This window comes from Echinops telfairi, unplaced genomic scaffold (assembly GCF_000313985.2).
Source record: "Echinops telfairi isolate 266 unplaced genomic scaffold, ASM31398v2 ScPeMD7_70;HRSCAF=299, whole genome shotgun sequence".
Taxonomy (NCBI): domain Eukaryota; kingdom Metazoa; phylum Chordata; class Mammalia; order Afrosoricida; family Tenrecidae; genus Echinops; species Echinops telfairi.
The window spans coordinates 54,429,606-54,443,437 of NW_022103968.1; the positions used below are offsets into that span (position 1 = coordinate 54,429,606).

At 36.0% G+C, this 13,832-nt stretch overlaps 1 protein-coding gene and 1 non-coding gene across 2 annotated transcripts; one reads left to right on the top strand and one right to left on the bottom strand.

Annotated features, from left to right (window-relative positions):
• The first annotated feature begins 2,718 nt into the window (after nt 1-2,718).
• On the top strand, nt 2,719-2,874 carry LOC115869970 (mitochondrial import receptor subunit TOM5 homolog). The gene has a single exon (XM_045291567.1). The coding sequence runs from the start codon at nt 2,719-2,721 to the stop codon at nt 2,872-2,874; it is 156 nt and encodes a 51-aa protein (XP_045147502.1).
• Nucleotides 2,875-11,502: 8,628 nt separating this feature from the next.
• LOC115870054 lies at nt 11,503-11,664 on the bottom strand. The gene has a single exon (XR_004046523.1). It is a non-coding gene; the product is annotated as a U1 spliceosomal RNA (small nuclear RNA).
• Between the last annotated feature and the right edge of the window lie 2,168 nt (nt 11,665-13,832).

Genomic DNA, 13,832 nt, shown 5'->3' on the forward strand with positions numbered 1-13,832 from the left:
CACTATGGTAAGATTTTTTGTTCTGATGATGCCTTATACCTGATCCCTTCGACACCTCGTGGTTGCATAGGCTGGTGTGCTTAAAATGTATGGCATTACATAATAAGTTGAAATGGTTGATATGTACAGTAGGTTGAATTATGAAGATGCAGGTGCCACCATTTCAAAATAAATGAATCCAAAACAGGACCATTATAAAATTATAAACAAAAATACAAAACCAACCACCCAACTAACCACTACCAAGGAGTTGGTTCTGTGTCATAGTGACACTAAAAGATAAAGTAGACCGCTTTCTATTATTTCAGAGTCTGTAAATCTTTACAGATACATACTCCCATATTTTGCCATTGGAGCTATTGGTAGATTCCAATCATTCATGTTTTCCAAATGAGGAAACTGAGGTAAAGAGAAATTACTTGTCTAAGTTCAAACAGCTAATAAAGCAGTCAATGAAAACAACAAAACAGTACATAAGAGGGCCTACTTGCCAGTGTAGCATGGACCTTAAGAGCTGATCCATACAGTATCTGATAAGTAACTAAATAAACTCACTGCCATTGATTTGTTTCTGACTTATAGCAACCCCATAAGGTCAGAAATTCACAACTTTCCTAGTGTATTTCCATGAGTGACACTTCACAAGAGCAGAAAGTCTTGGAAAAAGTATTTGTATAGCTGACTACTGGTGGCTTAAAGGTAGAAGACCATGCACTAAAATGGCTTTTGTGGGTTATGTGTTTGGCTATCAACTGAAAGTTTGGAACTTGTGAGGGAGAAAGATAAGGCTGTCTTGTAAACCCTATGGAGTAATTCAACTAGGTCTTATAGGGTCATGAAGAGTAAGAATCTATGGGTTTAAGATTTTCTACAGGGACTCTATAAAAATCAAATGAAGACTGTTGTTAGTTGTCAACAAGTAGGCTCTGATGACCTGATACTAACAGAACAAAACAATGCCTAATCTTGCACCATCCTTAAAAGTAGTTATGTTAATTCATCTCATGAAGTGTTTACTACATTTTCATTGACCCTCTAACTAATACGACGTCTTTACCAGCGACGTCCTTACCAGCGATTAATCTTTGCTGATGTTGGTAGGTGGCAATTAAGTCAGTTCGGACACATAGTAACCATGCACAAATGAACCATACACTGCCCAGTCATCTGCCATCCTTACAATGTTCAGCCACTTTGTCAATCCATCTCATTTAAGGTCTTCTTATTTTTCATTGCCCCTCTAGTGTACCAAGCATGATGTCATTTTCCAGGAACTGGCCTCTCCTGACAATATGTCCTAAGTATGTAAGATGAACTCCTGCCATCCTGGCCTATAAGGAATACTCTGGTCGTACTTCTTCCAACACAATCCACAGTACTTTCAATATTCTTTGCCAGCACCATAATTCAAACGCATACATTCTTCTTTGGTCTTCCTTATTCAGTGTCCTACTTTCACATGCATACTGGCAATTGAAAATACCACAGCTTGGTCAGGTGAACCTTATTCCTCAAAGTAACATCCTTGCTTTTCCCTATTCTTCTTCATTCTCTATATTGTCTATAATTAGGCAATATATAAACAGGAAGCAAACAAACAACAATAAAACACCCAACAATGACTAGACAAAACATAGAAAGCCTCAAAGCAAAAGCAGAAAAAATTAAAAACAATTTTTAAATGGGTCATAAGGGAAATCAAATACATTCTAACCTGTCTCTGCCACAATCGTACAATGCTCTCTGTCTGATAGTAAGGCTTTTCACATCCCTTGACTATGGTCAGGGGATTCACAAGAGTTAACCCATGTGAGGACCCTGCAAATGCATTGGGACATCCATTGCCATCCTTAGGCTTCTGAAAACTGGGTGTTCACAATTTATGTTTATCACAACACTGTTCACAGTAACAAAAGGATGAAAACAACCTAAATGCCCAGCAACTATGGTACACATACACAGTGAAATAATATCTGGGATTCAGTAATAATGATGAACCTGTGAAACATCTCCTAATACAGATGAACTTAGAAGACATTAAACTGAGTAAAATTAGTCAATCACAAAAGCATAAATAATGTATGAGAATACTATTGTAAAAAGTCAGAAAGTTTTCATACTGAAAGAAAAATTCTTTGATGATTACGAGAAGTGGGAGAAGAGGGGAAGGTAAATTACTAAGTAGAGGGTACACATGTATTAACTTGAGTGAAGGGAAAGGCAATATTTAATAAACATTAGGTTAGCTCAAAGGGTTCACTGTTAAAGGAAGATACTAAAAGAAGTGTAAGAGTTAGGGGCAAAAAGGTAACTGTGATTACACATCTAACCCTGCAATAACAGTAATCACAACAATCATCTATAAGTGGATACACAGACAGACCAGACCCACAGAGCTTAAAGCTTAAAGACACTCAAGCTTAAAAAGGGTGAAAGGCAAATGGGGCTATCCCCACAAACATGTATAGGTTTGAAAGGATATTTCTCTACATATGTATATGTGTTGTAAATATACTGATGAATATAGCAGCACACACATGGGGCAAAGGTATGAAAACTTTTTAGCCATGATCAAGTACAAGGAAAACTGAGTTTCTGGATCTTGGTGCTCAGAAGCATAGTTCTGGGGACAAGATCAACTGGCTTGATCTGGGAGTGAGGCAGCAATCCAAGAAGCTAGATCCATCCCTAGCTAGGAGTCGCTGAAGCCCAGCCATGATGTTTTGGATCAAGGGTCTTGCACCAAAGGTGGATCCTGAGGAAATGAAATGGAAGATATGTGAGGACATGATCTCCTCAATAGGGAACTTTCTTATCTACGAGGCCCTGCTGCAAGTCACTCCATTTATCTTAAAGAAATTTGATAGCATATGAAGATGTGACACCACATTATGATATGAAGAACCTGGTTCCATTCTCTCCTCTCATTTGCAAATGAATAGACCCAGAAAAATATACCAGACTCTTTGATTGAATGGATTTAAAAATTCTTAAGAACACATTTTTTTTCTGGTGACTGACTATATAAAATTAATTGGGAAATGTGAAAAGACTTCTTGTGGTGATATTGCACCCTTTTTCCTCTGATATTCGGCCTCCGAGAATGTTTACATACTTGTAAATAAAGTCAAACTACATTTTCTAGCAAGTATCTATCACAAGTGTCCGCATTAGTTCTGTCTTGGCGGTCATCTCTGTGGACCTTTTTCTTTCAGTCCAGATGTACTTGTGAAGAGTCTGTGACAGTTAGTTAAATTTTTTGTAAGTCAGCACAGAACAACAATGACATATGAGCACAGAGCCACCATATTTAAAAAAAAAAAGTATCAATATTCTACACATCATACTTTGCTGAGTAGCGTGGGGATCTTAAAAGCTTGTCAGTAGTATTTAGGGTACAACTATTGGTCTCTCTCAGTTCAGAAAAAGAGAGTAAAGATAACCAAGGATTCAAAAACAAATTAGTCCAAAGGATTAATGGACCACATGAACCCTCCCCTCTATGACTCTGAGAACAGAGATCTTGATAATGCATGACTACCACTGCTGATGTTATGAAAGGAGGTCTTGGATACAGTGAAAGAAAATGTGGAACAAAATCAGAACCATAAAAGAAGACAAGCCTTACTGGTCTGATGGAGATCGTGGAATGACCAAGACTATCCTATAAGCCCCCTTGGCTCAACTTTTAGCCAAATGATACATAAACCTGTAAGTTAAACAAATGGGAGGGGCACATATTCAATAGACTAACAATATGATATCAAAAGGCAGCATCTGCCCAGAAATTAAGTTCAAGAAGCAGAAAGGGATAGGATAGAAAAACAAGAAGGAAAATGGTAAACTCAGAAGTGGGAGGAACGCTATTAAATTGTGGAGATTGTAATCAATGCCACAAATCAAAATGTGTATAAAGTCTTAAATGAGAAACCAATTTTCTCTATTAACTTTGTCCCAAATCACCGTTTTTAAAAAGCAAACAAAAATTCTACCTAGTCCTAGGCAAGAAATTTGAACATTTTAGCAAAGGAAATATATAGATAGCATATAAACAAATGAAAAAGGTTCTCTGAGTGATAATCTTTAGAAAAAATAAAATTAAAATAAGATCCCACTATACAACTATTAGAATGATTAAAATTTTAAAAACTGACCAAAGGATGGAAAGTAACTAAAACCAGATGCTATGAGAATGCAAAATACATCACCTAAGAAAAGTTTTGCAGATTCTTTAGTAAAACAAAAAGCAAACCTACAACTCAACACTCCCACATGTACATGAAATGAAACCCTTTATCTACCCAAAACTTGTTCAATAATATTTATTGCAGTTTTCTTTCTAATAGCCAAACACAACAATCTGAATGTCACTCAAATGGGTAATAGATAAACTGTAGTAGAGATCCATATAATGGATAACTTCTCAGCAATAAAAAGAAACTAATGATAGATATACAAATTCACTGCCATTGAGTCAATTCCAAGTCATAGTAACCCTACCCTACAGGGCAAGGTAGAATTGCCCCATGTGAGTTTCTGTGACGGTAATTCTTTACAGGAATAGAAAGACCCATCTTTTTCCCAATTGCTGACCTTGCACAGTTATGCCACCAGGGTTAATACAATATGGAAAATGTGATTTGGGAAAGAAACCAAGAGGGTATTCAAATTATTTTGTTCATTAGACAATCTGTGAGAAGATAAACAAGAAAGATTTAGAATAGATAAATCACTGGTAGTGTGGTGTTGAAAACAGATCTAATGATGGTAGTGAAAGCTCACAAAATAGTAACAAAAAAAATTGAGAGGGAAATTAATTTTGTAATATACTTATCCTAGCTCAAAAAACTGTTTTCCATAGAGAGTGAATTCCACTTTGTCTAATTTTTTTTAATTTGAGGAAATGTAACCAAAAAAGTAAAAATGAACAAGGTGGGAAAAACAAGTCAAGCCTTTTCCCCCAAAGAAATAATACATTATTATATACAGGGATTATGAAGTCTCAGCCTCACGTATATGTACCTTTTGGGTTAAAGGATAAAAGGTAAAAATCTCAAGTTTAGGCTATATCCTAATGTTTGTTGGTGGGCCAACAAATTCTGCAATCAATTATATACCACATCATTGTGACACAGGTTGATCTCAGGATCTTATTTCCCATTAAGAAAAAGGGAAGAAAAGCTTTGTTAATGAATTTTCCATCATATCTACCCTCCTTACACTTCCCCAAAAGCCTGGGTGTAAAATTAAAAGTTGTGGATACGGACACAATGAGATTTTAAGAAATGCATCAGGTGGTCTACAATTGAAAATAATGTGACTTGAATGAAAACAAAGCATTATTGACTCAGAAAAATTGGGATATAGAACCTTATGCACAATTTGCTAAACACTGGTCCCAAGTAACTTAGAAAGGGTAGATTTATTTTGTTTTTTTTAGAGAAGAGGACCTAATGATACCTCTTCATGTCAGGCACAAGGGGGCACTGGAGCATAGAAGATTAGGTATTTCAGAAATACCTAGTTCCTTTCCCTAGATTGAAGAAAAGTTGGGAGGGAGGAAGGGATGGAAATGAGAGCAGTACCAATGAGTACATGTCCTGTTTTCAATTTCATAAAATTTTTCATTTCAGTTTAAAATTTTACTAGACAGTACATTTAAATGTACATATTTTTCAATACTAACATTATTTCAATAATAAAATACATAAAATGGACTTTCCCCCTTAAATACCAAGAATGGTTTGATCTCTAATTGTTATTGTCAATTACTTTTTGATTTATGGTAGGTTTTTCTGTTTTTATTTTGTTACTGTTGAAAGCTTGTTTGTTAAATGTTTTTCAGTATATGAAATCCAAGATGGATGTATCTACGGAGGCAGTAATTGGATTAATGATTTCTTAGGGGGTATGGAAGGTGAGGTTATAGGGAAGGGGCACCTAATCACAAAGAGTACAAGGAAGAATACGGGGTACACCCCCTAAACGGAAAAAAGTTCTGCTGGGTGGAGCTTTCATCCTACACATTTTCCCTGACACGTGAGTATCAAGCAATTTGCTCTGAATCAGTGCACCCCCCAGTGTCGCCTGGGAAAGTTCTCTGTGGTCACAGTGAATTTTTTGTAAAAGCAGTTTTGCTAGACCCTAATTTTTTGTCCTGATTTAAGAGAACAGTACGCAGCTGTGAAATTTTGTTTCCTGCTCAGAGAAAAATGCCGCAGAAACTGTTGTGATGTTGAATACAGCTTACAAGGGCAGCACTATGGGAAAAACTCAAGTTTACGTGTTTTTTCGTTTCAAAAAAAGTAAAATACAGATACCTCATTCTAGATGCCCATCAACTTCCTAGTCGACAAAATTCATGCACTTGTGCTCAAAAACCAATGACTGACCATTGAAGAGATAGGGAAGTTATCTGGACTATCCTGGAGCTCAGTTCAGCGATTTTTAACAGAAGATTTGGGAAAGAGAAGGGTCGCTGTGAAATTTGTGCCTCGAGTTCTGACAGACCAAGAAAGAGAGAGTCAAGTGGAAACAGGCCATTCTTTGAAAGAACATCTCCAAAGCGACCCAGAATTTTTTTCCAAGGTCGATTACTGGTGAGGAGGCATGGTGCTATTCTTATGATCCCCAAAGCAAACATCAATCAAGCCAGTGGAAGACACCATTGTCACCTCTCCCCCCAAAAGCTTGTCAAGTGAAACAAATATCAAGACAATGCTCATTTGTTTTATTGATGTGAGGGGGATAGTGCATTTGGAGTTTGTTCCACCAGGTCAGCCTATTTAAGCTTTCTGTTTAGAGATTCTAAAAAAGATAGCATAACAGTATGACAGAAATAAAAAAGCCTGACTTGTGGCATACCACCTGCTCATGTAGCCATCTCAGTGCACATTTTTGGCAAAAAAAAACAACACAAAAAACATGCCTCTCTTGCCCCACGCACCTTACTCACCTCAACTGGCTCCATGAGACTTCTTTTTGTTTCTGCAAATGCAGAGGGACATGAAAAGAGAGCAATCTGACGTCATAGAAGAGGTGAAGAAAAATATGAGATGCTATCAGCCATCCAAAAGGATGAATTTGAAAAATGTTTCTAAAAATGGAATCATAGATTTGACAAATGTCTTAAGTATAATGGAGAGTAAGTTGAATGTGATAAGGTTGTTTTGTAAAAAACAACACACAGCTTTGAAAAAAATTCCCTTTTTGCGGGGGGAAGTACCCCCCCCCTTGTATGTTCTAAAATTGATTGTGGTAATGATTGCACAACTCTTCTTGACATGATTGAAACTACTGAATTGTATATGTGGATTGTGTCCCAATAAACTGTTCAAAAAGTGAAGTAGAAAATATTAAAAACTAGAACAAATTTAGGCCAATAACAAATGGCAATAAATGAATTGACTTGCACATATTAAACTCTTGCCAGAATGCACACTATTTATAAATAATGAGAGTTGGTTACAGGGTAAAACTTTCAATAATATTGACAGTGGTAGTACCACATCTAGGCGTTTTTATAGTGGTCTGGTTAGTTTAACTTATATTAATACTTTCAAATAAAATTCCATGGGATTTTTAACCTAATTTTATATTTCTCACTTATTTCCTCCATGTTGAAAGTCCTGCTACACAGTACCACCAATATAATTTACTTTGTAGCACAGTACATACACAATAGTCTAACAAATAATATACACCCTACAATGAAGGAAAAATATTTAAGGTTTTTTGCCCTAAGTGTATATATTACACAAAGTATATACACTCAAGTTAACGTATTTTAAAGTTACTTGAAATATTTCCTTCCTATGGTTACCATACTTAGCACTTTTTAATTTTCCTTTTAGTATTTACTTTTAATGATTAAAATACTTTAACAGTTTAAAACCCAATTCCTGAAATCCTACCACAATGATGTCTGAAGTGAATCAGGAAAAATCCACCACTGTCTCAACCTCTTGTCTGAACTTTGCATGTGTCTGCTATTTAAATGAAAGCTGGCACTTCCCCCAAGGACACTGTTTGTCCTGGTATTCTCTCAAGTGATGATTCTTTTTTATGTATAAATAGTTTTATTGGGGGACTCTTACAGTTCTTAGAACAACCAATTCTATTAAGTGCATTTGTACGTATGTTGCATGATGATTCTTTTTTTGCCCTCAGGTCTGGGGTTGGAGTCTTCTTTATTCCTTATTACACAGACCATTCTCCTTTCCTGGTGACCTATCCTACTTCAAGAATGATCGTCCCAGAGTTAAATACTTTCACCATAAATTGAGTTTCACACTCTTCATTCTCTGACCACCACCACCTCCAGTGTTTCCAGCTTGGCTAATTGTTCAACCCAACCCAGGATCCACAACTTCTGTCTTTTTATTGTATTATAATAAAACTAACAAAATTAATTTGCCAAAATTATCTCATGGTAGCGTACTGACAAGTTTTCTTAACATTTCCAGGAATAAGCAAAAAAAAACACTTTAATAAGAGTTTAAAATAATTTACTTTGATTCATTCTAGGCTCACTGGGAAACTTAAGTTTAAAAGACTAAAAATGACTTAAATTTCTTTATGAGGGTAAGTCAAAAAGTACTGCTACCAGGGTTTCAGTTCAGGCATGCACAGATTTATTCCACAGAAAGCATGTTTAAACATGTCTCTTGGACCAGTAAATGGCTTCAGACAAGTTCTCCTAGCAACATACTTGAATTAGTTTCCTGAGGGTGCCTTCTGAGACCAAGGGGTAAGAGGGAATGTTAAAGTAGCCTAAAAAGCAAAATAAATAAAAAAGAAAGATGAAAATTAAGCAAACCAAACTCATCAGAACTGAGACATTCAGAACTTGAATTTGTTACTTAAAAAAAGTACAAATCCTGTTACCATGAAGTCAATTACAACTCAGAGATCCTATAGTTCACATAAGAACTGTTCCTTAGATTTCTGAAGATTAAATCTTTACGGGAACAGACACAGCCTCATTTTTTCTCCTTTGGACTGGCAGGTGAATTTGAACTGCCATCCCTTTTGCTTAGCAACTCAATGCTTAGCCCACTCACGACTCAGTGGAAACCTCAAAATAGTTGCTTCAGAATTTGTTATAGTTTCTTTTTTAAATAAAAGATATGGAGTGCCTATTATTTTCTCAAAATAGTGTTGCTTCATGAATTTCTAATTAAGTTATATTCATTTTATTTTAGAGCTGAGGAAGCAGGTTTAGAGGATGAACTTGCCCAATGCACACAAATACTAACTAGCAATTAGAATTTTTATTCTTTTAGGTAATAATAAGGCATATATGAGAAAAAAATCCTGAAAAAAGTACTAAAAATCCAATGATATATGTTTTGTAAAACATACATATATGCAACATTATTTCTAAGCTTCAAAAATTCCTAGTAACAATACGTTGATAATATTCAGTATTATGTAAATAACTTGGAAAAGATAGATCATTTAGTTTTGAACAATTTTCCATTTTTCATTAGCCACACTATTTTAACAAATTAAATACATTACAGAGCTCACATAAACGTTAATTAAATGTTTATATATTTAGAAAACCAAATCAAATCCACTGCCATTGAGTAGATTGCAATTCTTAGTAACACTATAGGGCAGAGAAGTGCTCTGCAGGGTTTCTGAGACTAAAGCTTTAGGGAAATAGATAGCCTCCTCTTTCCCAGCAGACCAGCTGGTGGGCATGTATCAGATACTAACCATACAGTTCAGAGTCCAACACATAACCCAATGTGCCAATAGGGCACTCATATATAATCCCTAAATCTATTAGTGTAGAAAAATAAAAGTATGTTTTATTCTTAAGACAGATAATGCTACTATACAAATGCTTCAAAGGGATCATGGCAAAATTTCATTATCTTTCAATTCCATTTTTCCACAAAAAAATTTTTTGTGTTCTACAACATGGTTTGTTGTTATTATAAATCATTTTATTGGGGGCTCTTAAAGCTCTTACAACAATCCATACTTCAATTGGATCAAGCACATTTGTACATAGGTTGCCATCATCATTTTCAAAACATTTTCTTTCTACTTAAGCCCTTGCTATCAGCTCCTCTTTGATCCCTCCCTCCCCAACCTTCTCACCCTCGTGACCCTTTGATAAATTATACATTTTTATCATTTTCAAATCTTACCCCATCTGCTATCTCTCTTCACCCACATTTCTGTTATTCGTCCCCCCGGGAGGTGGGGTGCACGGTAATACGTCCATCATTACGATCAATTCCCCCTTCACAAATGTTTTGAAGCCTCCTTCGTGAAGTTAAATTTCTGATTAGCAATACTGAAAATTTTCAATTAAAATTATTTTATGGGTGGATGCAATTTTTTCATGCAATATTTACAACAACTCTTCAACTAATAAACATTTAGGTTCTGGGTGAATTGTCTAAATGTATCTAAGAAGTGACAACAAATATGGTTGTCCTTAATAACCCAATGCCACTGAATGGATTCCAACTTCCAGAATCCTACAGGATAGAGTAGAATCATTTCACGGGGTTTTCAAAGACTGCAAATATTTACAGAAGAGCAGAAAGTCTAATCTTTCTCAGGAGGAGCTGCTAGTGTAATTGAACTATTACTGACCTGTGGCTTAACCCAATGTGCTACTAAGGTTCATTGTAATGCTAATACTGCAGGTTTTGTTTTCTTAAATGTCCTTATGATTAAAATTATTGTAGCAAATAAATATTTCTAGTAGATGAAACGTTTACATCTCAGAACACACAGGGCAGTTAGTTCTACCCTGTCCAACTGGGTTGCTATGAGTTGGCATTAACTGAATGGTATTTATTTTTTCCTACCAAATATTAAATGGATAATAATTTAAATTCTCTAGTAAAGGGATTAAGAATTCAATTTATATATTCCAGTTCTACCTCACTTACTGCCATCGAGTCAATTCTGGGTCATATTAACTCTATAGGAAAGGGGAGAAGTGCATACCCCTGAGAAGTCCAAGACTATGAATCTTGAACCCTTATTCTACTTGTCTCTAAAGGTTCATCAATCCTGGGTTTCACACACAAACATATAACAAAAGTTCAAGAGGGTTACCCACAATGACAAAATACATCAAAAGATAAACCAAACAAACCCAGAAAACATTGAAAAGATCAGGCCCAAGATATATCACAGAGGGGATTCAAGTGACAAGGTTTTAATCTTTCAAGTCATTTTTATCTCCTATAGTTATCTCTCCAATACTCTGTTTGATAACCAGTTTATTCCCATTCCTCAATTATGGGTAGAGGGAAATCACTAGAGACTCATTTCCTGTGTTGATCAACAAAGTATCTTGGGCTTGATAGGTAAAAATCTAGAGAGATAGTAACTGGATTTAAAGTTTCTTAGGGTTATGCAGAAGAGGCTCAGGAAAAGGGGGAGCTAATAATGAGTAGACGAGAGAACAAAAAATTTAATTTATTTTGGTGATGATTGCACATATTTTTTGTTGGTTTTTTTTTTTCTCAGGGGAGAGTGCGAAAGCAGTCCCCCACTACCATGGTTTTGCAGTCGAGTTTCCCACCTTTGCCAAAATCGCAGGGATCAGCACATTTGGAGTGCAACGGATAAGCCTCCCCTGGGAAAACCACCTTCGTGATCATTATATCTCCCTTGTCAGGTAAGTATGCACATAGCTTTACAAATACGTTTAAACCACTGAATTTGATGTTAGGTGAATTACATGTCAATAAAACTGTTAAAAAAAGTTTTAAGTGGCTACCATATGGAAAACACAAAGTGACACAGGAGTTGCAAAGACTGGAGTGATTTCATTAAAACACAAATTATCTATAACTTTCAAAAGCAACAACACAATAACCATATCTAAAAGGCCTTGACTTCAGATGATAACACTACTATCTAGGCATTATTATAGAAGATACAGCAGAGTGGTATTTAATGTTCTCTAGTATCATGTATCACATGGTATACTGAATGCATTCTTCAGAGTTAGAACCAAAAAACCTTGAATAGTAAATGTCTTTAAAGTTTCAGTTTTCAAATTATTAAAATAGAAGTATTAAACATAATATATGAAAAGCATTTAGCAAAGTACCTGAATCATGTAAAATACAAACACTATAAATGTTTGTTTTGTTTTCCTTTGTCCCCTGATGAGTAAATAGAAATAACTCATAAAGATCTGATAAAAAATGTTAGAAAATATCTGGCAAACATGTTCAAGATTGCATGTATTAAAATATTAGCAAGAGGAAAGACAAATTAAGTGCAGTTACTTAGAAAAATAGCTTAATGAGTTAAAAAAATTAGGTATTAGAAGGCACATAAAGAAACATAGACTCACTAGTATTTTTAACTTAGGTTTTCTGTATCTTATTGCCTAAACCACACACAGTAACTTTAAGGATGCACTTGAGATTTCAATATAAATAAGCAAAATGATCTCTTGAAATAAAGGCAAGAAAGGGATAATTTGTGATTGGAATACAGCAATACAAGAATTGTATTAAAAGTCTATTTGAGAGTAGCAATACCAGGAGGGGAAGGGGAAGGTGGGGGTAAGGGATCACAAAGATCTACATATAATCCCCTCCCCTGGGGGACAGACAACAGAAAAGTGGGTGAAGGGAGACATCGGACAGTGTAAGGCATGAAAAAAAAAAAATTATAAATTATCAAAGGTTTGTGAGGGAGTTGGGAATGGGGAGGAAGGAGGGGGGGAATGATGAGCTGATACAAGGGCTCAAATAGAAAGCAAATGTTTTGAGAATGATGATGGCAACAAATGTACAAATGTGCTTGACACAATGGATTATGTATGGATCGAGATAAGAGTTGTATGAGCCTCCAATAAAATGATTTTTTTTTTCAAAATGAATAATGAAAGTCCCTTTGAAAAAAAAATTTTTTTAAGTCCATTTGAACAGCATCTCACCAAACAAAGGTCCATAGTTCCACAGACTTTTTAAAAGATAGAAATCAGGTCTACTTTCATTGTTTCCTCCTAATAACTCCCAAAGACTGCTGCAACATTTGGCCACAGATGGGATACAGGCAGGTGATGCAGAAGACATGGGGTCTGGATACAGACTCTTAAACCTTGTCTGGTGGGTAGGCAGCACCAAAGGCTGTGGAGCCCAAACTGCTCCTGCAGCTCGGCAAAATCCACTCCTTTCTCACTCTCTTCTTACGGTCTCTGCTTTTCCACCACAAACTCAACTGCCACCACTACCAGCACCCAATCTCCCAGTATGTGACAGTAGCTCCAGCAGCAGCAGCAGCAGCAATGAAGACACCAGGAAATGGGCTTCCAAAGGTTTTTCAACAGATGTATAAATCACACAAACCTTATCATGGACATTAAGCAATGCAAGCTTTTGTATTTATATAAAATATCTTTCAAAATCAAATATAGAGAGATTAGCAGAGACCAGACACAAGATACAAGAAATCCATGAAACCATGTGTGTCAAGGGTAATTTTGAAAAGAGAACAAACAGAAGCAATAAATATAACTCATAAATGTATAATAGAAACTGACCTTACATAAGGCATCATCAGAACAAAAAAATCTTACCATAGTGAATGATGGGGGAAGTGCGGAGTGGACACCCAAAGCCCATTAGTAGACCACTGGAAATCCCCTTGCAGAGGAGTCTCGGGGAGGAGACAAGCCAGTCAGGGTGCAATGTAGCAACAATGAGAAATACAACTTTCCTCTAGTTCCTAAATGCTTCCTCCCCACTCCCACTATCATGATACGAATTCTACCTTGCAAGTCTGGCTAGACCAGAGGATGTACACTGGTACAGATAGGAACTGGAAATCCAGGG